This window comes from Bos mutus, chromosome 7, assembly GCF_027580195.1.
Source record: "Bos mutus isolate GX-2022 chromosome 7, NWIPB_WYAK_1.1, whole genome shotgun sequence".
NCBI classification, from domain to species: domain Eukaryota; kingdom Metazoa; phylum Chordata; class Mammalia; order Artiodactyla; family Bovidae; genus Bos; species Bos mutus.
In genome coordinates, this window is record NC_091623.1 from 60,634,218 (window position 1) to 60,657,278 (window position 23,061).

Below are 23,061 nucleotides of genomic sequence, written 5' to 3' on the forward strand. Positions count from 1 at the left end.
GCCACACAGGGTCTGGCAGAAGTGGGACACAAGCTCCAGGAAGCCAGCCTCCCTTCCTCTCCCCCTGAGGCACCCAGATGCCAGACAGGACCAAACACCTACCCTCTGTGTCCATCTTTCTTGTCCTTGAGACACATCCACAGTCATTCCTCTTTAATCAGTCCTTCAAAGACAGACACAGGGAAACACAAAGGAGATGATTCATACCAAGCTGTGAGGCTACTAAGACCCTCAGATCATCTTCCTAGATGATCCTGCCAAGCCATTCCCCTGTTCCTTTGTCTTCTGTGTAGCGGTTTCTCCTCCCAGCCTTCAACCTCTTGACCCTACTGAGAGCTCCTGACCTACCCCCACCCCAGGACTCATCACGGAGAAGCTGCTGATCCCAGGGGATAGATAGAAGCTGATGTAGGAGCTGGACACAGAGAGGTCTCTGTTAGGGGTGCTCTGAAAATCGAGACTGAAGGATGTAGTAAAGGAGCTGGACAGAATCATGGGGCTCCCGGGGCTGAGCCTTCAGGGGCTGAGCCAAGGACAAGTCTTCAGGTACCTTGGACTCAGATCCTGTCTCCTGCTGCTTTGGGGGCAGGTTGTGAGCTCCTCGGCATGTTTTTTTAAGGCCTTTGTGCTCTAGTCTTACACACACCGTGCCCTGTGACCCCTCTAGATCTTCCCACTTATTGTTCCCTCTGACTGACCTGCCTTTCCCTTCCTTCCTCCAACTGGTAAACTCCTACCCATCCTTCAAAACCCATCAACAATTTGTCTCCTTGAAGCCTGCTGGGAACTAGCTTCCAAACTCATTTTACCTTCTGTTTAGCTTAAAGTTTCCTTTGATAAGGACATCAGGAGTGCAGGTGGATACAGTTGTCCATCCCCTGTCCCCAACACTTAGATGGGTGGCTTCATATCTGGTGATCCCATGGTGAATATCTCCCATCCCCCCAGCCCACCCTCTTCTTTATACAGGGATGCTTCTATATGGCCGGGAACATGCAAAACCTTCTACTCTTCTCTCTGTTGTGAATGTATGGTTCTTTCCACATGTGTCTCATTTATCAGGAAGACTTAGAAAGGCTTAGGAGTGAAGAGGGCCTTACTGCTCTCTGTGCTGTGCTTGACGTGGCGCACAGACCAACGAGGCCACTGCATCCTTTCAAATCAAAGTAAAAAGAGGTGTTGGCAAGTAGGGAACGTTCCAGGCTGGGTGTCGGGAGGCCTGGTCTTTCTCGGACTTGCTCTGTGACCTTGAGCTGGACATGGCCTCAGCTTCCCTTCCACCATCTGCTCAAGGGGAGCTGCGGTGCTCGCTGGCTTCACCCCTTCCCTCCCTCCCTCCCAGAGCTGTTGTGCGTTCAGAGAAGATAATGGATGTGAGGCCCCGGGGCTCCATGTAATTCTGATTAATATTAATGATTCGACACGCAGTTGCCTGCTGCGCTCTGCTCCAGGCCCAGGGCCAGCTGCCTCTCCATGCAGGAGCTGCAGTGGCAGAACGTTGGACCGCTCCCTTCCTCCCCGGGCCCCCCAAGCTCTGGGCACCCCCCACCACATGCCAAGGGGTTTTCTGTCTCCTCTCTTCACCCCTAGATTTTTTCCCTGGGCCACTGCCCTAACCAGGACTGGCTGGCGTTGGCATGGAGAGCAGTAGTGTGGAGCTCCTACATGTCCGGAAGCCCGAGAAATACCAGCTGCATCTCCACGAGAGCTGCGTTCTGTCCCTCAAGTTCGCCTCCTGTGGTGTGTCTCTGGGGCTTGGGTGGGGCCTCTGGGAGCTGGGGCGCTGGGGCAGGGTTGCCAAAACATAACGACGACAAAAACTCACAACAGAAAACGAGAATGCCCGATTACATTTGCATCTTAGATAAACAGCACATCACTGCTTAATAGAAGTATGTCCCTACTGCATGGGACATACTCTAACTAGAGGTCCCAAACCTCGGGATCTATTGCCTGATGATCTAAGGTAGAGCCGATGTAATAATAATAGGAATGCTGCTGCTGCTAAGTCGCTTCAGTCGTGTCTGACTCTGTGTGACCCCATAGACGGCAGCCACCAGGCTCCCCTGTCCCTGGGATTCTCCAGGCAAGAACACTGGAGTGGGTTGCCATTTCCTTCTCTAATGCATGAAAGTGGAAAGTGAAAGTGAAGTGGCTCAGTCGTGTCCAACTCTTAGCGACCCCATGGACTGCAGCCTACCAGGCTTCTCCATCCATGGGATTCTCCAGGCAACAGTACTGGAGTGGGGTGCCATTGCCTTCTCCAATAATAGGAATAGTGCACAATAAATGTCATGCGCTGGAATCACCCTGAAGCCACCCCCTCTTATCTTGTTCCCCATGGAAAAATTGTCTTCCATGAAACCGGTCCCTCGTGCCAAAAAGGTTGGGGATCACTGCTCTAATGGACAAAGAATTTGTTAGCATGTCTCAAGCACCTTGTGGGATATACTTGTACACTAAACAGCACATAATTTATTAGCATAAGTATATCCCCAAAATGCATGAGCTATAATTTATACTATTTTAGTGCAGATAGATCTCAAATATTGCATGGGATATACTTACACTAATTTTTTTGTTGTTTTCAGTATTGATATATCCCAAGTAGTTCATGGAACTTACATATACTTAAAAAAAACAAACAGAGGGACTTCCCTGGTGGCCCAGTGGCTTCCAATACAGGGAGCCTGGGTTTAATCCCTGGTCCGGGAACTAGATCCCACATGCCCTAACTAAGACCTGGCACAGCCAAATAAATAAATATGTGTTAAAAAATAGATAATGAACTATTTGGGACCTACCTGTACTAAAAATGATGCGTGGTTGATCTTAGGTTCAAATGTAACTGAGCACCCTGGTTTTTCTTTTTGTTTTGCTTCTTTCCCTGCATTTTGGCCACGCCACATAGCTTTTGGGATTTTAGTTCCCCGAGCAGGGATTGAACCTGGTCCCTCAGCAGTGAAAGCACGGTCTAATCACTGGACAAGTAGGGAACTCCCTGGGCACCCTATTTTTATCTGGCCAGCCTCTCTTGGGGCTCCCCCTTCTTGAAGGTCAGTTGGAGCTCTTTGGGACCTTGGGTTCACTGTCTGGCACTCGGGGGTAAGGCTGGAGCCTCAGCAAAGGGGCTTCCTGTCCACCAGGGGAGGGCAGAGGTGCAGGAAGGGGAGGGAGAGGCAGACCAGGTTGCTCTGTCTCTGTCCGCCACCCCTAGCCCTGGCTTCTTCCAGTCCACCTCGCTCCTGAACTCCTCACCCTCCTCCCTCAGGGCGGTGGTTCGTGAGCACGGGGAAGGACAACCTGCTCAACGCCTGGAGGACGCCGTACGGGGCCAGCATCTTCCAGGTACTGCATGTCTGAGGTTTCCGCCCCCCACCACCACCACTGCAGGACGCCAGGTGCCCCAGGACCCAGAGAGGGGTGGGGGTTGAACAGGGGAGCGTCCTCAACAGCCTGGAGCTACTAAAGCAGGCGGTCAGCCTGAAGGCCACATCTGTGCACAAACTGTGTTATTAGTTGTGAAGTGAAGTGAAGTTGCTCAGTCATGTCCGACTCTGCAACCCCATGGACTGTAGTCTACCAGGCTCCTCTGTCCATGGGATTTTCCAGGCAAGAATACTGGAGTGGGTTGCCATTTCCTTCTCTAAGGGATCTTCCTGACCCAGGGATTGAACCCAGGTCTCCCGCATTGTAGGCAGACGCTTTACCATCTGAGCCACCAGGGAAGTGTTGTGATAAATCCATATAAAATTCACCATCTCGACCATTTTTACATGCAGGGCTCAGTGGCATTAAGTACATCCACACTGTCCTACAACCATCCCTACCATCATCTCCAGAACTTTCTCATCTTCCCATACTGAAACTCTGTCCCCATGAGACACTGACTTCCCATCCCCTGGCCCCACCATCTACTTCCTGTCTCTGTGGATTTGATGACTCATGTAAGTGGGATCACACAAAATTTATTCTTCTGTGTCTCGCTTCTCTCACTGAGCATCACATCCCCAAGGTCCATCCATGATGTAGCAGGTGTCAGAGCTTCCTTCTGTTTTAAGGAATATATAGAGGCTAATATTCTACTGTGTGGATGGGCCATACTGTGTTCATCCATCACCTGTTGGTGGGTACTAGGGTTGTCTCCACTTCTGGGCTGCTGTGAATTGCGCTGCTGTGAACATTCATGTACATTCTCCTGTGCATGCTTGTTTTCATTTCTCCTGGGCAGATATCTTGGAATGGAATTGCTGAGAGTTGTTTAATCTTTGGAGGAACTGCCAGAATCTTTCCCAAATTTTTCATTCCCACTGGCAATATGGAAGGGTTCCGATTTCTCTCCATCCTCCACAACACTTACTCTGGCATCTTTCTTAGAGCCATCCTGCTCGATGAGGAACAGTTTTTACATTTTTTAAAGGGTTGTTAGGGAAAAAAAAATAGTAGATGATGTAACACTGACTGATTTCGTCCTTGCACTTACGGGCCAGAGCTCATTGGACTTAAATGAGCTTTCAGGTAAAAGCCTGAAAATTTACCACTGGGCCCTTTTCAGAAGTAGATTGCTGAGGGAATTCCCTGGTGGTCCAGTGGTTAGGACTTTGTGCTCTCACTGCCCAGAGCTTAGGTTCAATCCCTAGTCAGGGAACTAAGATCCCTTAAGCTGCATGGACAAAAAAAGAAACAGTTCAAAAAAAAAAAAAAAAACAGTTTGCAGAGTGCTGGTGTAGGTCATCCTACTTTAAGCCTTAGCTGTCTTCTGTGCTGTGTGACCTCATGTCTGGTACACACCCTCTCTGAGCTTCCCAGGAGATGGTGGTTCTCCTGTTCTAGGGAACTGAGGTCCTGCTCTTCCCAGGAGCATCATCACTGTTCTCTGGAAGAACTGTTACCCTCCTTCTGTCCTCATGGCTAGGCTCCCCGTGTTGGGCCCCAAGTCCTGTCTCAGCTCCGGCCTTGACCATAGCTCACCCCTGGGGACAGGCGCTGCCCCAGTTGCCTTGTGTCTTCCCTCTGAATGTGCAGGTGGTCAGGAGCACGAGCCAGACCGTGCTGGCCTTGGCCGCGCCTCACTCTCCCCTCCCCCGCCCTCTCCTGTCCACAGTCCAAGGAGTCCTCCTCCGTGCTCAGTTGTGACATCTCCGGGAACAACAAGTACATCGTGACAGGCTCTGGGGACAAGAAGGCCACTGTGTATGAGGTGGTCTACTGAGACCCCCTTCTTCCTGCATCCCTGGCCTGACTCCCAGGGGAGGGTCATTCCGAACCTCCCCCCTACTCCTACCATGAGCCCTAAATCTCATCCATGCTCTGGCTGACCCCTCGTGTCCTCCCCTGCTGAATGTGGGGCCAGATACACAGGAGGACCTTGGGGAAATAAATGTATTTATCAGAACTGCCTTTTTGTTTTGGGTTGGGGAACTGGGGACATTGCTCATTCTGGAGGGACAGGGTGAGCAAATGGTGATTTCAGAACCTTACTTAGTGGGTGGAAAAGTGCTGGCCAGCAAGAGCCACCCCCAGTAAACCAGTCTCTCCTCCTCGGCACAGCTGACATTGGGGCTGCATAATTCCCGGTTGGGGAGCTGTGCCAGGCCCTGTGGGGTGCTGAGCAGCATCCCAGCCCCTACCCACTCAATGCCAGGAGCACAGATGTCCCCAGACATGGTCCCCTGGGCTTAGACTCACCCCTGGGGAGTAGAAGCCCTGGTCTATATGGACACGGGTATCTTGGGAAGGACTGAGGAGCCACTCCCGGGCTGTGCAGGCAGGGCTGGGAGCATCTCTCCATGAGATCACAAGAGCTCAGTGGAGCAGGAAGAAGGGCTCCAGAGACTTCCCTGGCAGTCCACAGGTTAAGACTCCACTTTTCCACTGCAGGGGGCATGGGTTCCATGCCTGGTTGGGGAACTAAGATCCCTCATGCTACACGTGCTAAGCCGCTTCAGTCTTTTTGCAATCCCATGTACTGTAGCCTGCCAGGCTCCTCTGTCCATGGAATCCTCCAGGCAAAAATACTGGAGGGGGTTGCCATTTCCTCCACACACTCAGGGAAAAAAATAAGGCAGGGGGCTCCATGTCCAGTTCTCTTGACGGCAAGGGTCAGTGGCTCTGACCTGACTCTCAGGAGAGGTGGACTCAAATGTAGAGACCTGGGCTGGACAAAGTCCCTTCAAACCTCCATGAGGTGCCAGGGGACAGGACACAGCACTGGACCAGTGCTTTTTCCAATTGCTTTATTACACATGACAAAGATCGCTCATCGTGCAAGCCCGCCCACCCCGGCGAGCCCTCAGTATGTGAGCTGGTACACTGAGGCGTGGTCCCTGCACCCTGTGACGATCAGGTGGTTGCTGGAGGACACGTCACAGCACATGACAGAGGATCTCTCGGGCACCTGGGAGGGTTGGGGGGCAGAGCGAGGGACTCGCCCATTCTTGTTCTTAACATCTGCCCGTCCATTCAAACGTGGTCCCTTTTGGTGGGGGGCCTCTGCATTTGGACCCCCAGACCTGGCCCCTCAGCACCCAGGACACGCATGCGCCACCCTCCTGCCCTACCCTTGTACCTGGAGCGCCAGGGTCCCCGCGGGCATGCTGAAGATGCTGACCAGGTTGTCTGTCCCCACACTCACCCACCACTGGCCTGGGAAGAGGCAGAGGGGGGCCCAGTCACAGAGAAAGCTGGCAGCTGAGGACTGGACCCCTCACACCTCCCAGAGTGAGCCCCTGCAGATAGCATCTCTCAGGGGAGTTCCTGCTGATGAAGGGCATGGTCAGGGGGGTTGGTCAGGAGGGGTCAGAAAGGGCTGAGAAGGAGACTTTCCTGGTGGTCCAGGGGGTAACACTCCATGCTCCCAATGCAGGGGCCCCAGGTTTGATCCCTGGTCAGGGAACTAGATCCCACATGCTGCAGCTAAAGATCTTTTATGCCGCAACTAAGACCCAGTGCAGTCAAATACATAAATATTAAAAAAAGAGAAGAAAGGGCTGGGTGGAATGGGTCTGAGTGAGGCAGCGCCCTGTGGGAGGCTGAGGACCACTGGGGCCCACGGGGGACTCCCGGGTCCTTCCTGGCCACTCACCCACAGGGGAGAACTTGAGTTCAAGGATGGTGCCGTCCTTACACCCCACCATGCGCTTCTGGCCCCCGAGGCTGGGCTGCAGCCACTGCTGGCCATTGGCCGTGCCCACCAGCACCCAGTCCTCATGGGGGCTGGGGGACAGGCTCATTATCTGGGGAGAAGACAGCAAGGAAAACATTGGTCAGGTCCTAGCCAGGTCAAGAGGTGGCAGGAGCCCAGGAACCCACCCTGGGGGCCTGACCACCTGCCCGCTTCCTGGCTGGGAGGCACCAACAAGCAACTTCACATTTCCGGCCTAGGTTGGGTCATCTACAATATGAGTGTGGTCCTCTCTACCTTACCAGATTATCACAGAGACTCAGAATATGATCCCTTGATACAGAGTACAAAAGCATCCAATGTTATCTGGGCAATGGAGGGGGATGTAGCTAAGCAACCCTCTCTTCACAGCATCACGGAGACTTGAGGTACCACTCCCCCTGCCCTTCCCCCAGCATCAACCTCCTTCAGTCCCAGGCCCAGCTGCTACTGACCAAGCAGGACCCATCCCAGCTGCACACCTGAGATTCAAACTGGTATTCTTGGGGCTCCCCAGTGGCCCTCAGATCCCAGCACCGCAGGCAGGCATCCAGACCCCCCGTCCAGACGTGCTGGTCTTTAACAGCAATGCTCTTGGCACCGTTCGGATGTCCAGGCAGGTCCCTGGCCCAGGAGAGGCATAGGGTGGGAGGTCAGAGCTCAGACTTTAAGCTCTGCACCCCCGGGGACACCCAATCACACTCCCCAGGGGTGAGTCTAAGCCCCAGGGGACCATGCCTGGGGATATCTGTGCTCCTAGCATTGAGTGGGTGAGGGCTGGGGTGCTGCTCAGCACCCCACAGGGCCTGGCACAGCTCCCCAACTGGGAATTATGTTGCCCAATCACATCGGGGTGACAGATGGGGAAACGAAGGCAGACAAGAAGTCCCACAACAGGGCTTCAAACAAATAGCCCAGCCATGACATGAACCCAGGTCTTCAACTCTCCAACGTAAGAGTTCCCAAAGGAGAGGGGCTTTGGCCTTGAAACTGCTGGGTTCCTGCTCAGGGGCCGAGACAGGAAGAGGCTCTCCCCTGGGCCACACCTGACCACACTCCAGTCCCGCAGGTCCCAGATCCTGACGCTGCCATTGGTGAAGCCAGCAAAAGCCAGGCTGTCCTCGGGGCTGGCAGCCAGGGCCTGGCAGGTAAGGCCCGCGCAGGGCAGTTCGGCTCTCACACGCAGGGAAGGCGCCGTCAGGTCCCACAGGCTCACACCAGCCAGGTTGTGGCCGCCCGTGAGCAGGGTTGTGCTGTTTGAGAACAGCAGGCAGGTGCGCAGGTAGGCCCCTGGTGTCTGGGGTGGGCAGAGTCTGAGGTGAGCTTCCTCCCCTGCAGGGGGCAGGGCACTCCCAGTTCCCACAAGCCCCGCCCCAGAGCCCTCACCTCTACTCTCAAGAAGCTCTCTGGAAACCTGGCCTTCATCACCTGGCCCACCAGGCTCCACACCTTGACGCCACCCCTGCTGCAGGTGAAGGCGTGCCGGGTGAAGCTGCTGATAGCTGTGGCCAGCACGGGCTCCCCATGTTCTAGTCTCCGCATCTTCTCCACTCTGTGTGGAACCGCCAGCTTCCTGGACTGCCAAAGCAAGGCATCAGGCCTATTCCATGTGTTTTCAAAGTCCTCGAGGTCCCAGCATCTTGAGAGAGAAGGCCTCAGAATCAGCAGCCTGCCTGAGAGCTTCTCTGCCTGGAGTAGGGCACCCAGCAAACCCCAAAAGGGCTTCCTTCCTCTTCAGGTTTATGGATTCTCTCAAGCCTCATTTCTCCAGCACACTCTACATCCCCCAAGGTCCTACACACATTCCTCCAGGTATTCTCTGTCTCCTGTAATGGAACACTGCTCCCCTCTGCCCTGAATGCTTTGTCCTATCCCAAACTCCTATTCATCCTTCAAGATCCTAAGCATTTTGCCCCTTCCTCCAGAAAGTCTTCTCATCCCTACATCTGGGCTTCGCTAGCCTCAGACCACAGGTTGGGACATACTTACATGGGCTTCAGAAATTGATAGGTCTTCCTGGCAAGCTCCTGTGGGTGGATGAGGTCACACCTGAGCCACATCCTCCTCCTGTCTTGACCACCTCCCCCCTAGCTTTTGTGTGGAGTGCAAGGTCTTACCTGGGCCATGTGGGAGAGCATCTCCTGTCCTACAGCACCCAGGCTTGGGCTTCCCTCTCGGGAGCCCTCAGAGGAGCTGGGAGAGGGCGTGGGTGGGAGGAAAACTGGGCAGAGACAAGACTGAATCAGTGGCAAGCATGCCCCCTCCCTCCCAGGGCGGACTGCCCTTCTCCCCCTGGATTACCCAGAGTGTCCTTGGGAAGCATTTTCACTCCCAAGTATCGTGGTCCTGGCTCCTGGCTCTCCTGCCCATGGGAATTGGGGAAATCAGTTCAGACCAAAGATGTGCCGGGGTTAGTCTGAGAAGCGGAACACGGTGGGAGGGTCCAGGCAGTGTAGACAAGATGCTCTAGCTGCCAGAAGTCCCATCCTTCCATTGAGGCCGAGCTGCAGGTATTCTCTGAGGGTCTCCAAGGGGTAAGGGGGTGGGCAGGCCAATCCCACAGGCACCCAGAGGTCCCTACCAGGGAGCCCAGTCAAGACAAAGCCCTCTCCTCTGGGTACTGAGGATTCCAGTTACTTACATGGCCTGGCACCTGGTCTGTCACTAGGATGACAGGAAGGGATAAGGGAGAGAAGGCAGGGCAAGCAAGTTCAACAGATGCTGCCTCTCCATGTGGCCTGAGCCCCCCTGTCCCCTCACCCCCAGGGAGGCTTACTCCTGTGTCTTGGGTGCTCTCCCTGGTCCTGGGTCCCAGCAAAAATCTCCCAGAGCTGCTCCGTCAGAATATCCTGTGAAAACTGGGGCTCCAAGTCCCAGCACGGCTGCGTGTCTCGCTGGCGGACTGTGTCACTGTTCACTCTGGGGGATCGCTGGAACCAGTCAGATGACCTCATGACCAGGACGTCTTCGAAGTCTAGATCCTGGAGACTGGAGGTCTGTGGGGGCGTGGCCCCTGGGTGCTGGGGGTCCTGGCTGGGTTGCTCACTGAGGGAGGGCTGGCTCCCCTGGTTCTGGAAGCGCAGGGTCGTGGGTGAGGGACACAAGGATGCACCCTTTGCCCTAAGCCCATCCCCACCCTCCTGGAGGACCCAGGAACCTACCTCTCCGAGCTGGAAGCCTAGGGATTGGCTGCAGGTCTCCATCATCTGTAGGAAGTTTTCTGCCTGGAGGGGAGAAGGTCATCCCATTAAAGCTTCATTAAAGGACAGCCCTGGGGGACCTCCCTGGTGGTCCAGTGGCTAAGAGTCCACACTCCCAATGCAAGGGGCCTGGGTTCGATCCCTGGTCAGGGAACTAGATCCCACGTGCTCCAACTAAGTTCAAATGCTGCAGTTCAAGATCCAGCATGCTGCAACCAGTCAACCCTTTAAAGGAAATCAACCTGAATATTAATTGGAAGGACTGATGCTGAAGATGAAGCTCCAATAGTTTGGCCACCTGATGTGAAGAACCGACTCATTGGAAAAGACCCTGATGCTGGGAAAGATTGAAGGCAGGAAGAGAAGGGAACGACAGAGGATGAGATGGTTGGATGGCATCACCATCTCAATGGATGTGAGTTTGAACAAACTCCAGGAGACAGTGAAGGACAGGGAAGCCTGGTGTGCTGCAGTCCATGGGGTCGCAAAGAGTCAGACACGACTGAGCGACTGAACACCAACAACAAATGCTGCAACCAAGACTGAAAATCCCGTGTGCTGCAACTAGGACCCAGTGCAGTCAAACAAATAATTTAAAAAGAAAAAAAACCCTTAAGGACAAACCCGTTTCAACAAGCCAGTTTCCTCGTGGACAATATGGGGTACACCACCTCCCTTGAACGTTTTTGGGTGGATTTGTGGTCACCCAGCAAAAAGCAAGCTCTTGGTACCCAGAAGGCAGCCATGACCGCAGGTGACAAAAATCGAGCCCTAACAACCAGTCACCACTCTAAGATGGTCAAGTCATCAAACTCACATTTTCTTGGGCCCAAATGCCACTGCCACTTAAAATGGCTTCAAGAAGCAAAGCCCTGTTACCCAGGTCCCCCCGTGTGGGGACTGACATTTGAATTTGCTGAAATGTTGCAAAGATCCTAAGAAATCGATGGTTTCCTCTTCAGGAGCAGGGCTGGCAACAGGGCAGCCAGGGAACCTGACTGGTCACTTATTTTACATTTAAAGTGGAGCCAAGGCTTCTCTGGGGCTTCCCTGGTGGCTCAGAGGTTAAAGCGTCTGCCTGCAATGCAGGAGACCTGGGTTCGATCCCTGGGTTGGGAAGACGCCCTGGAGAAGGAAATGGCAACCCACTCCAGTATTCTTGCCTGGAGAATCCAATGGACGGAAGAGCCTGGTGGGCTACAGTCCATGGGGTCATAAAAAGTCGGGTATGACTGAGTGACTTAACTTTCTTTCTTTAAAGCTTCTCTGATGGTCCAGTGGCTGACTCTGTGCTCCCAATGCAGGGGGCCTGGGTTCAATCTCTGGTCAGGGAACTAGATCCCACATGCCACAAGTAAGACCTCAGTACAGCCAAATAAATACTAAAAAAAAAAAAAAAAAAAGTCAAGCAATGTGACTGCTACCGATTCCAGGTTTAAGTCAATAGTTTCTGTGGTCACGGAAGGCTCCCTAAATTTTCTTTCTCCCTCCCAGAAGGTTGCCCATCTGTTCCTTTAGGACAGGCTCCCTCCTATGGTGCATTCTACTGCTTTTCTCCGCAAAGCTTTTCTGGCCCAAGTACTAGAATCGATTTTAACCTCTCCATTTTAACCTCTCCTTCCTTTGCACAGACAGGCTGCAGGTGGCTATTTAAAGTTCAGTATAATTAGGAATGCGGGCACTTCCCTGGTGGCCCAGCGGTTACAGGTTCTATCCCTAGTCAGGGAACAAAGAGTGCACATGCAGTAGGACGTGGTCAAAAAAATAAAATAAAATGCAACCCTGAGGCCCACCGGCCACATCCAAAGGCTCAAGAACCAAGGACAGGGATCTTCCTGGTGGACCAGTGGCTAAGACTCCAAGTTCTCAGTGCAAGGGGTCTGGGTTTGATCCCTGGTCAGGGGAACTAGATCCCACATGCCTCAACTAAGACTTGGTACAGTCAAATAAATAAAAAGAACCAAGGGCAGCAGCTCCTACAATGTTCCTGGCCTCCAGCCGAGGACACAAACCATCCAAGACAGGAAGCACCCCTACAGTACTGCCAGGAATTCGCTGTGGAGACCCACCTTCTCGGGCTGATAAAAGGCTCTGTGAGAATGTGCGTATATGCAGCTATATTTAGTCCAGGAAGACTAAATATAGTGATATTAACAATGTTCTAGACCTGCCTGCTAAGGTTGAGTCCTTGACATGTGGACGGTGCCACTTGATTGCCAACTAAAATGTAAATAGCCACACATGTCCCATGTCTACTGCAGAGGAGGACACGGGTTTGGTCTTTGGCCTGTGGCTTTGGAGGCAGTGCCCATGGGCTTTACCAATGCACATGCCTCTTCTCCGTGGTGGATACCAAGATACTGTTTGGCCCAGGGTGAATTCCGAAATCCTGGGGAAATGTTCTGATTCACAGAAAGAAATAACTGCTAAGGAATGTGGCGTGGGTGCTGACCATGGCTCTTAGTTCTGTTGAATGGGCACCACTGAGGTTCCCATTCTGCAGATGAGAAAACGAGGCTCAGAGCCTCAAAGTCAATTTCCCAAAGTCAGGATATGCGGTGGCTGGGCTGTGTTTACCTGTCCCCACTCTCAGCCTAGTCTCATTTCCTGCCTGTCACTGGGGCGGACAGGATCGGGGAGGGAGAGGCTGGGGTGAGGACCCCCTCCCCGAGCCCTCGTAGCTCCAGGCGGCTGCTTCCTAGGGCAGCCAGAGATGGATTCCCCAGCTGGGCCTCCCAGCAGCACAAGGCCCAGGGGAGCCTTCCCCAATTCGCCCTGGCTCGTTAATGCGCAATTTACTGGCACTTTAATGCACTCAGCATGAAAAGTGCTGCTCCCTCCTGCCTGCGAGCTGGCCCTCCCTGGGGAGAGCTGTGTGCAGGCGGGCTGGGGAGCACGGGCCCTGCTGCTGCTGCTCGGGATTTTAAATGCACATCGGGGGAAGCTGGTAGAGGAGGGACTGAAAACAGGAGAGGGGGTGGTGGTCTGTGCAGAACCAGGAGTAAGCATTACCTGGGGCTCTCTGTGGGGGGAGAGGTGCTTGGTGGAGACCCTCTGGGATCCTCCTCAGACCCTTCGATGCTCAGCACCTGCTATGAATTTCCTCCTCCAAACACATCCCCACTCTGCCTGTTTCTCACCACCAAACCTTCCCAGTGATCAGCCTCCCACACCTGGATAGTCCTAACTGGACCCCAACTCCTGTGCCTCCTCCCCGCAGCAGGCACCAGAGGGTGCTGGTGAGCATCTGAGTCAGGGCCCGCCCCCTCCTCTGCCCACAGCCCTCTAGGGCTCCCACCTTCCCCAGAGCAAAAACCCAAGTCCTCCTGCAGCCCACAAGGCCCTGCACGACCTGCCCCATCCCCTCCCTCCCTCCTCTCCTTCCTCTTCCCCCCCCCACCCCCCCGGCTCACTCTGCTCCAGCCACAGGGCCCTCCTGGTTGTTCCCCCAACACGCGAGGGCCAGGCACAGTCCTGCCGCAGGGCCTTTGCACAGGCTGTGCCTCTGCCAGGGCTACTCCTCATTCAGATACCTATCCTCCTGCCTCCTCTGATCTCCTTCAAGAATTTGCTCAAATGCCAGAGTCGTCCCTGACCACCCTGAATTGTAACCTACTGCCACCTTGGTACCCCCCTCCCTCCACATCCCCTTGGGGCTGCTTAATTCCACCTCCCACCATGCCCAGTCCTCACCATCTGACACTTCTGTTTACCAAGTTCCTCTCACCCCGAGGGCAGCGGTTTGTCTGTGTTCTCTTTTGCTATTTCCCTGGCGCCTACAACCGTACTTGGCAAGGAGGTGATGGATAAATATCTGTTGAATGAATAACCGTGTTCTGCTTGCTTCCTGGCCCCTCCTCCTCCACCCCGCTCTACTCTGGATCTGTCTTTCCCTGTTCCCTGAGCTTCTCACCCCAGGCTCTGCTAAGTCGCAGACATGGCCCTGGCCCTCCGCCAGTCACATGTGGCACAGGCGGAAAAGTCCTGCCAGTGCCCAGGAGAAAGGAGCCAGGTGGCGGGAGGACAGGCGGGGTGGAAGCTGTGCTTCAGCTTGGGCAAGGCGCCCCATGTGGGAGGAGGGGAGGCCTGGTGCAGGCCTGCTCTCCCCTGCCAGTGTGAGCCAGGCCGTTGAGAACCTCAGATACATGGAGACTGCATTCGGCTGTGCCTGGCACATAACGGCCCCTTCCTAGCAGAAGTAACTGACCTGTGAAGTGCTGACAGGCCCCTGGCCTTCTCCAGCCCCATGGGGATTGGGAGCAGGCTCAAAAAGAGAGGCACAGGATCAGAGATGCACTCCTGAGATGTGGGGCTACCTCATATCCTGGGGTTCCACTTCAGGCCTCACCCCCTCTATCTGCAGCCCTCCCACCTCCCAGGGGGCAGGGGGAAGCCCAAGTCTTCCCCTGCAGCCTGCTGGGGCCTGCACCACCTGCCCTGTCCCTCCACCACCTGCCCTGTCCCTCCCTGCCCTCCTCTCTCCCCCTTTCTCCTGCCATGCAAGGAGGGCAGCCCTCCCTCGACACCCAAGCTCCCGTCACTCATTCACCTGCTTGAGATGCTCCTGGATCCCCTGCTGGATTTTCAGGACCTGCAAAGACACCAGCAGTCACATGAGGCAGTCGACGGACATGAGCAAGAGCGCAAGACTTAGTGTTGTGCGGCCCTCTCCCCAGCTGTGTGACCCGGGACAAGTTGTGATACGTCTCTGGTCTCTGCTCTCATCAAGTGGGATACGGCCAACCATACTCAGAGTGGGAGGTAATTAGGGAGACCCCTGGCTGTTATGCTTTCAAACTGTGGTTCTGAAGAAGACTCTTGAGAGTCCCTTGTACTGCAAGGAGATCAAACCAATCAATACCAAAGGAAATCAACCCTGAATATTCATTGGAAGGACTGATCGAAACTGAAGCTACAATACTTTGGCCACCTCATGCGAAGAGCCAACTCATTGGAAAAGATTCTGGCACCAGGAAAGATTGAGGGCAGGAGAAGTGGGCAACAGAGGATGAGATGGATGGCATCACCACTTAGTGGACATGAGTTTGAGCAGGTTCCAGAGATAGTGGAGGACAGGGAAGCCTGGCATGCTGCAGTCCATGGTGTCACAAAGAGTCAGACACGACTGAGTGACTGAGCAACGACTGTCATTCTAGATATGAAGAGGAGGCCAAAGGGGGCTGTGACCTGCCCTGTCCCCTCCCTGCCGTCTCCGCCTCCCTCTTTCCCCCTCACTCACTGCTCCAGCCACACGGGCCTCCTCACTGTTCCTCCAACACCAAGCACAGTCTTTCCCCAGGGCCTCTGCATATGCTATGCTTGCTGACTGAAACAACCTTCCCTGTTCTCTCTAGGGTGACAGAAACTCCTTATCTTTGATGTTTCGCTGAGCATGTCACTTCCTCCAAAAAGCCCTTCCTGACTACCTGAGTTCAAAACCCTGACTCATTTTCACTCCTTCACCTTCTATTTTCTTTTAAGCACTTACATTTTTGTGACATCTTGCTTCTCTAGTTACATATTTGTCTCCCTCCTCCCCCTAGAGCTGCTTTGTCCAATGAGGGTGCCACCAGTCAAATAAGGCTCTTTAAATCAATAAAAATTCAGCTCCTTACAGGAGCACAGTAGCCACGTGGGGCTGGTGGGTGCCATACCGGACCCTGTTGATAGAGAACATTCCTAACATCGTGGAAAGTTCCAGAAGACAGCACACACTGCAATACAAACTGCTGAAGGGCAGGGACTCTAGTCATATGCTATATACTCCTAACTGACCAACTGTGGCCTGAAGAGACATCTCCTTAATTTAAATATGGAATTGCCTGTTTTCACAGCAAGGTTTTTATTAAGAAAAACTCACATGGGCTTCCCTGGTGGTTCAGTGGTAAGGAATCCACCTGCCAGTGCAGGAGACATGCGTTCAGTTCCTGGCCAGGGAAGATCCCACATGCCTCAGAGCATCTGAGCCCAGGTGCCACAGCTCTGAGCCTGTGCTCTAGAGCATGAAAGCCACAACTACTGAGTCCTGTGCTCTGCAATGAGAAGCTCTCAACCCTAACTAGAGCGCAGCCCCCAATCGCCACAACTAAAGAAAGCCTGAGAGCAGCAACAAAGACCCAGCATAGCCAAAAAAATAAAAATAAAAGTGTCTATGACTGAATTCCATTTAAAAGAAGAAAAACACATGAAGCTGGGGCTCAGTGGATTCTTTGCATTGCCTAAAGCAAGCAAAGTAGAGGCAGTGTCCCCTAACCCGGATTATGAGACTAAACACAACAGCCTTTCCAGGTGGCTCCAGACGGGCTGACAGGTGGGGGCGGGGCTCACCAAGCCGTAAGCGAGGTCCACCTGCGTCGCCAAGTGAGTGGGGAACCTGCCGGGGAAGACAGACCTGCTGGAAGTGGAGGCCTCAAGACCCTTCCCCAGAATGTGCCCTGCCCTCAGTCCCCCAGCAGGGCAGTTCCATTAAGGGAGCTAGTCCCTTCCACATGCCACACTGAAGGTAGCATCAAGACGAACATGATTTTAATGCAGTATTTTATAAAATATAATTGAATGTGAGCAAATTCACACTGAACCACACACAGTCAAAAACTGAAATGAAAGCCAGGATTGGTATTACTGGTTTTCCTTTTCTTCTGCTTCACCCTCCCACATGATTGCTGCCCACACTGGTCCTGAATTTTGGGCCATGGAGACAAAGCTGGGGTTCTTTCCCTCTATGGGACTTCCGGCCACAGCGGTGCCTCTAGCCCCCGGGGATTGTCCTCACCTGGGGAAATGCTGCTTGAGCCGATCCAGGGCTTCCTGATAGTTCCGGGCTGGAAGGTTGGCCTCAGGATGTGCCTGGAGAAGTCAAAGTGGGGGATGAATAAAACCCACAGACTGCCAGCATACTTGCTGTCAGGTCATCAGCCCCAAAGAGGGCATGGTGGGACCTCCTGAGACCTGAAAGTCATTTGCTCTCTCTCTGTTATTACTTAAGTGCCCACACAGTATCTTCCATCTTGATTCTTGGCCTAAAGTTGAAAATATTTACTTTCTGGCCTGTTATAGAAGCTTGCCGGCCCCTGGCCTAAACTGTTAGAAGTGGTTTTCTCTAGGAAGTAATGGGGTTGAGGGCAGGAAAGGGGAAGGGACTTGTAAAATATTAACTGAATAGATGATGTAGCCAGGTGTTTATCACCTGGGTGATAAAATGTTTAATTTTAAAACAAAAGTGCCTTAAAGTATGATGACTTAGTATCCCCAGCTTAAAGGCCTGACTAGCCAGCCCATGTCTCTCCCTTAGAAGCAGGAGAGAGAGACTTGAGCTGAGCTGCTGGCTCCTCGCCCCTCCCCTCAGGGGTTATGCCTTACCATGTTTTGAGGGTGCCCGTGGGGGCTGAGATGACCCCAAGAGGTCACTCTTCAGGCTTCAGTAACAAGGACTTTAGCCAGGACTCTAAAATTAACAAGGAGATGACAGATCTTGAGCGCAGAAGGCTGATCAGGAACAGAGACACAACTAGCCCCACCCCACCCTTGGCCCACCTTGATCTTCCCTCTAGAACTGAGTCCTGGGCCTCCAATCCCCTCCCTAACTGCCAGCACCCCACTGCATTCTCTACATCCGATGTTCTTCATTCACCTCTCTCTGGGGCTTCCAGCTGTGCTGATTCCTGGTGGGGAGCCCCTGGGGCTTCACTCTATGAGGTGGGGCGCAGGGTATGGTGCCAAACATATACACTTCCTTCTAGGAGCAGTCAGGGCTTGAGGAACCCCAGAGAAAGATATCAAAGCTCCAATTTAGTTTTGAAACAATTTCCTAAAGCACCGGAGAACATGATTTGGAAAGGGGTTTTGAAGGATGAATAAGAGTTGGCTAGGTGAATGAGAAATTTCTCAGAAAGAAAGAGACCTAATCAGTTCTGCGGCACTGAACTCCTTTACTTCTGCCCCTCAGCACCCTTCCAACCTTTTCCCCAGCCCAGGGACCCTGGGGTCTGCCAAGAGATCCAAAGGCCTACCCACCTCTTTTAGGATGGTGGCCCAGAAGGAAGCCGCCAGGGTCAGCCAAGTTCAGGCGGACAGGAAGCACCCCCTTCCCCGGAGGCCAATTGACCCATCGGGCCCCGCCCCGCCCCCGCCCCGCCCCCGCCCCTGCCCACCCCGGCCCCGCCCCGCCCGCCCCGCCGCCCCTTGCACCACGAAGCCGGTCAATGAACTAGCAGCAGCTGCACGTGGGATCGGGCTCCGCAGGCGGCCGCCGGCGGCGCTGACCAATCGTAAGGGCGCCTACCCACGTGTGCCGCGACTCCTATCTCTTATTGGTCGGCTCTCCCCAGCCGCGGGACGGGCTGTCAATCAGCGGGCCCAGCGCCTGCGCTTAACCCTTGCGGTCCCGAGGCGGGGAAGGGCAGCATGCAGAGTTGTAAGCAACTTGGGGTTCCGGCAGAGATGAGGATATTTAGTTAAGGCAAGGGGTTTGGGGTCACAAGGTGCAGCTTGAGGAGAGACTGGGAGGTGTGTATTCTTGTTTTCTGAGAAGCCTCGTCAATTTTTCGTCCTGCCCTGGAGCGGCTCCTGGCTGAGGGTGGGGCGGGGAATGGAAGCACTCTCACTCCGATCCTTAGATATGGACTAAGCACCTTCTCCTCAGTATTAAATAACGTGCAGTGCAAAAGAAGCTTCGGTCCCCTTTCTTGGGGAAAATTCAAAGACTCCCTTTTATCCAGCCTCCTAGGAGGCAAGCCTGGGGCTGTGCATTTTATCAGCGAATTTTCCCAGCAACCCTCCAAGCCCGGGGATTGAGGCTCTGAGAAATCTGAGAACCAAAGGCAGGAACTGCGAAGGCCTTGGAACTGGTACACTTTTCCAGGTTCAAGGCCAAGAGGGGAAGCCTAGTTCTACTCTAAGCTTGGGGGTGACCTCAGAGATAAGGGTGGGGTGTGTGTGGAGAAGTTCAGGAGTCCTGTTTTTGGTGTGAAATGGCCTGCTTGAGATGGGAAGTGGCCAGTGCAGAGTGTGGGAGTGAGAGGTCAAGTTTGTACCCTCCCCAGAACCTTCGCCCTGGCTGTTCCCTCCTGGGCTGTTCCCCCGCTTGGATACTTCACCTTCAACTCTAGCTCAGAGGTCACCAGTTCAGGAAGGCATCCATCCCCCGGACACAGTTCTTATTTTTCTCCAAATCTGGTTTATATTGAAGCTAATCTTGTAATCTCCGTAGCCCTAAACCCTGCTGTGTTCAAAACTCACACAATGCTGATTCTCCTATGTGTCTGCACCTGGCCACAGGCACTAGGGTGGGGAAGGAGGGACCAGGGGAGTGGTGGTGAAGCGGGGTGGGGGTAGGCAGGTTTGGGATTCACACAAACCAGAGAAATCTTCCCCACCAAAGTCCGAGCTTTGTCGTGGAGATGGGGTGGATGTGGAAGGGAAACGGGTGACTGAGGATTCGGATCCTAGGACGCGTAGCCCCCAGAGGTTATGAGGTAAACACACAAATCGGGTTCTGTGGCTTTTTTGTGGAGGACAAAGTGAGAGCTACCATGTATAAGCCTCAAATACAGGTTTTTGCCCACCATCCCTTCACTGGCCCATAATTGAAGTGTATTTTATTTATGGTCCAGCCTGCTAATTGCCTCCCTCTGCGTGCTCCACTCCTCTCCATGGTTGTAGAGGGTCAGCCGGACACACCAGTTTATTATCCGGGGCTGTCTTGTCTCCCACAATATCCACTGGCTACCTGTGGTTATTTAAATGAATTAAAATGAAATAAAATTTCAAACTCGGTTCCTCTGGGGCCAGGGGCTGAATCGATGTCAACCGCTCAGTAGCCGCACCTGGCTGGGGACGACTGGCTGCTCTGCAGATCTATAACATTCCCACCATCTCAGAAAGTTCCACTGGTTAGTGCAGGTCTGAGATTCTCTTTCATTTTGATTTTGTATTGGAGTATAGAAAATCTCCAGTACTGGGGCTTGCCAGGTGGCGCTAGTGCTTAGGAACCTGCCTGCCAATTCAGAAGACATGAGTTCGATCCCTGGGTGGGGAAGATCCTCTGGAGAAGGAAATGGCAACACACTCCAGTATTCTTACTTGGCAAATCCTACACACACAGGAGCCTCGTGGGCTACAGTCCATGGGGTTGCAAAGAGTTGGACATGACTAAATGACTAGGCACATAATTGATTTACAGTGTTGTGTTCAGTTCAGTTGCTCAGTTGTGTCCGACTCTTTGCGACCCCATGGACTGCAGCACACCAGGCTTCCCTGTCCATCACCAACTCCCAGAGCTTACTCAAACCCATGTCCATTGAGTTGGTTATGCCATCCAACCATCTCATCCTCTGTTGTCCCCTTCTCCTCCAGCCTTCAATCTATCCCAGCATCAGGGTCTTTTCCAATGAGTCAGTTCTTTGCATCAGGTGGCCAAAGTATTGGAGCTTCAGCTTCAGCATCAATCCTTCCAATGAATAGTCAGGATTGATTGCCTTTAGGATTGACTGGTTTGATCTCCTTGAGGTCCAGGGGACTCTCAAGAGTCTTCTCCAACACCACAGTTCAAAAGCATCAATTCTTCAGCACTCAGCTTTCTTCATGATACAACTCTCACATCCATACATGACTACTGGGAAAACCATAGCTTTGACTAGATGGACCTTTGTTGGCAAAATAATGTCTCTGTTTTTTAATATACTGTCTAGGTTGGCCAAAGTTTTTCTTCCAAGGAGCAAGTGTCTTTTAATTTCATGGCTGCAGTCACCATCTGCAGTGATTTGGGAGCCCAAGAAAATAAAATCGGTCACTGTTTCCATTGTTTCCCCATCTATGTGCCATGAAGTGATGGGACCGGATGCCATGATCTTAGTTTTCTGAATGTTGAGTTTTAAGCCAGCTTTTTCACTCTCCTCTTTCACTTTCATCAAGAGGCTCTTTAGTTCCTTACTAAACATTTAATTTACTAAATGTTGTGTTAGTTTTATAGATCTGAAATTCTTAAAAAAACAAAAGAGAAATTCCTGGGCGCTCTCTGGTGGTCCATTGGTTAAGACTCCGCACGCCCGATGCAGAGGGCCGGAGTCTGATCCCTGGTCAGGGAACTAGATCCCACATGCTGCAACTAAGAGATTGCATGCCATACTAAAAAATCCCAAGCGCTACAGCTAAGACCCAGCGCAGCCCAAGAAATATTTTTTAAAGAGAGAGAGAAGTTCCTAGGTCCATGCAGAAATGGGAGGCATTTCATAGCATCACTTCTATTCTCACCTGTGGAAAGCCCCCTGCACCCGTGGCTGGGGTCATGGTGGGCCCTTTGGCTGGTGTGGGCTCACCCCTGCATCTTCCTTTTACTGTTCCCACTTGCTCCAGCCTGTCTGACAAGCACGCAACCTCCTTGAGCCCTCAGGAAAGGGACAGATGACACAGCAGTGAGGAGGGAAGGAAGCAAAGATTTCCTTCTTGGCTCTGAGTTGCTGTGATTTACTTTGGAAAACCAAGGTCTGATGAACATTTGAGAGAAAGCGGGTTTGCATTTCCAAAGCTTTGGAATTCCCTGAGCCTTGGAGATCTCCAACCTGGGTGCCCAGAGGCCTCAGGGTCACCTGGGTTGGGTGCGGACCCAACAGAAGGCTCTAGAGAGAGCCCAGGATGGAGTGACCAGAGGGAGGTGGTGACAGGTTTCAATCCCTCCTCCCTGCATGTTCTCTCTGCTATCCCCAGAACCTCCCAGAGGGCCCTGTGGGCCAGAGACAATGGCCAAGTGACCAGAGCAGGTAGAAGAGCCTTCGAGTCCAGGCAACAGACGAAGGACCAAGATGCAGCAGAACAGTGACTGAACAGCAGAACAGCCGAGGCACTGGCTGGGCTAGGGTCTGCTCACAGCCCCATGTGCCCAGCTGGCCCCACTCTCAGCCTCCACAAGAATCCCCTTGATCTTAGCCTGACCCCAGGAAAAGTGAATTGATCAAATTACTAAGAATTGACTGAGGTTTGCTTTGTGCCACCTGGTGGAAGGAGGTTTGTATTTGTTTCCTGGCGCTGCTGTCACCAATAACCACAAACCGGGTGGCTTAAAACAACAGAAATGTATTCTCTTGCATTCTTGAGGCCGGAAGTCCAAAATCAAGGCTTTGGCAGCCTGGGGCCCTGCTCCTTCTGCAAGCTGCAGGGGAGGGTCCTTCCTGCCTCCTCCAGCCTCTGGCTTTACCAGCCTCCTGTGTCCTTGGTTTGTAGAAGCATCTCCCCTGGAGCTTTGCTTCTGTCTTCACACAGCATCTGTGTGCAAATTTCACTCTTCTTCTTAAGTATTTATTTCACTGCATCGGATCTTAGTTGCATCACATAGGATCTTCAATCTTAATTGTAGCATGTGGGATCTAGTTCCCTGACCAGTGATAGAACCTGGGCCCCCTGCACTGGGAACGTGGAGTCTTAGCCACGTTTAGCCCCTTAGCCCCTTAGCCAGGGAAGTCCCCAAATTTCCCTCTTCTTATAAGGACACCAGTCACTGGATTTAGGGGCCCCCTCTAGTAGGACCTCATCTGAACTAACAACACTGCTAAGATGCTATTTCCAAACACAGTCCCATTCCCAGCTATGTGTGTATGTTGGTGGGGGTGGGGGCGGGTGCAGGTTAGGACTAAAATCTATCTTTGTGCCTGCATGCTCAGTCGCTCAGTTGTGTCCAACTCTTTGCGACCCCATGGACTGTAGCCT

General features: G+C 53.1%; 2 protein-coding genes across 7 annotated transcripts in view; one reads left to right on the forward strand and one right to left on the reverse strand.

Moving 5' to 3' along the window:
- TLE2 (TLE family member 2, transcriptional corepressor) overlaps positions 1 to 5,395 on the forward strand; it is a 29,405-nt gene extending 24,010 nt beyond the window's left edge. The window contains 4 exon segments of the mRNA XM_070373951.1: positions 1,591 to 1,627; positions 1,630 to 1,740; positions 3,272 to 3,348; positions 5,105 to 5,395. Of these exon segments, the coding sequence (XP_070230052.1) occupies positions 1,591 to 1,627; positions 1,630 to 1,740; positions 3,272 to 3,348; positions 5,105 to 5,212 (333 nt within the window). The 3' untranslated portion in view covers positions 5,213 to 5,395.
- On the reverse strand, positions 6 to 18,475 carry TLE6 (TLE family member 6, subcortical maternal complex member). Of its 6 annotated transcripts, none has more exons than XM_070373953.1 (17): positions 18,376 to 18,475; positions 17,722 to 17,806; positions 17,135 to 17,208; positions 16,690 to 16,735; positions 14,912 to 14,953; positions 10,324 to 10,386; positions 9,939 to 10,233; positions 9,804 to 9,826; positions 9,464 to 9,524; positions 9,280 to 9,383; positions 9,152 to 9,189; positions 8,549 to 8,801; positions 8,209 to 8,459; positions 7,645 to 7,786; positions 7,085 to 7,235; positions 6,569 to 6,645; positions 6 to 163 (listed from the first exon to the last, which is right to left on the reverse strand). In XM_070373953.1, the coding sequence occupies exons 2-17, from the start codon at positions 17,722 to 17,724 to the stop codon at positions 158 to 160; spliced, it is 1,629 nt and encodes a 542-aa protein (XP_070230054.1). In that variant the 5' UTR covers positions 17,725 to 17,806; positions 18,376 to 18,475; the 3' UTR covers positions 6 to 157. The 6 variants fall into 6 exon arrangements, with proteins under 6 accessions (XP_070230054.1, XP_070230053.1, XP_070230058.1 ...); XM_070373952.1 differs by lacking the exon at positions 6 to 163 and adding an exon at positions 6,209 to 6,397; XM_070373956.1 differs by lacking the exons at positions 6 to 163; positions 16,690 to 16,735 and adding an exon at positions 6,210 to 6,397.
- Between the last annotated feature and the right edge of the window lie 4,586 nt (positions 18,476 to 23,061).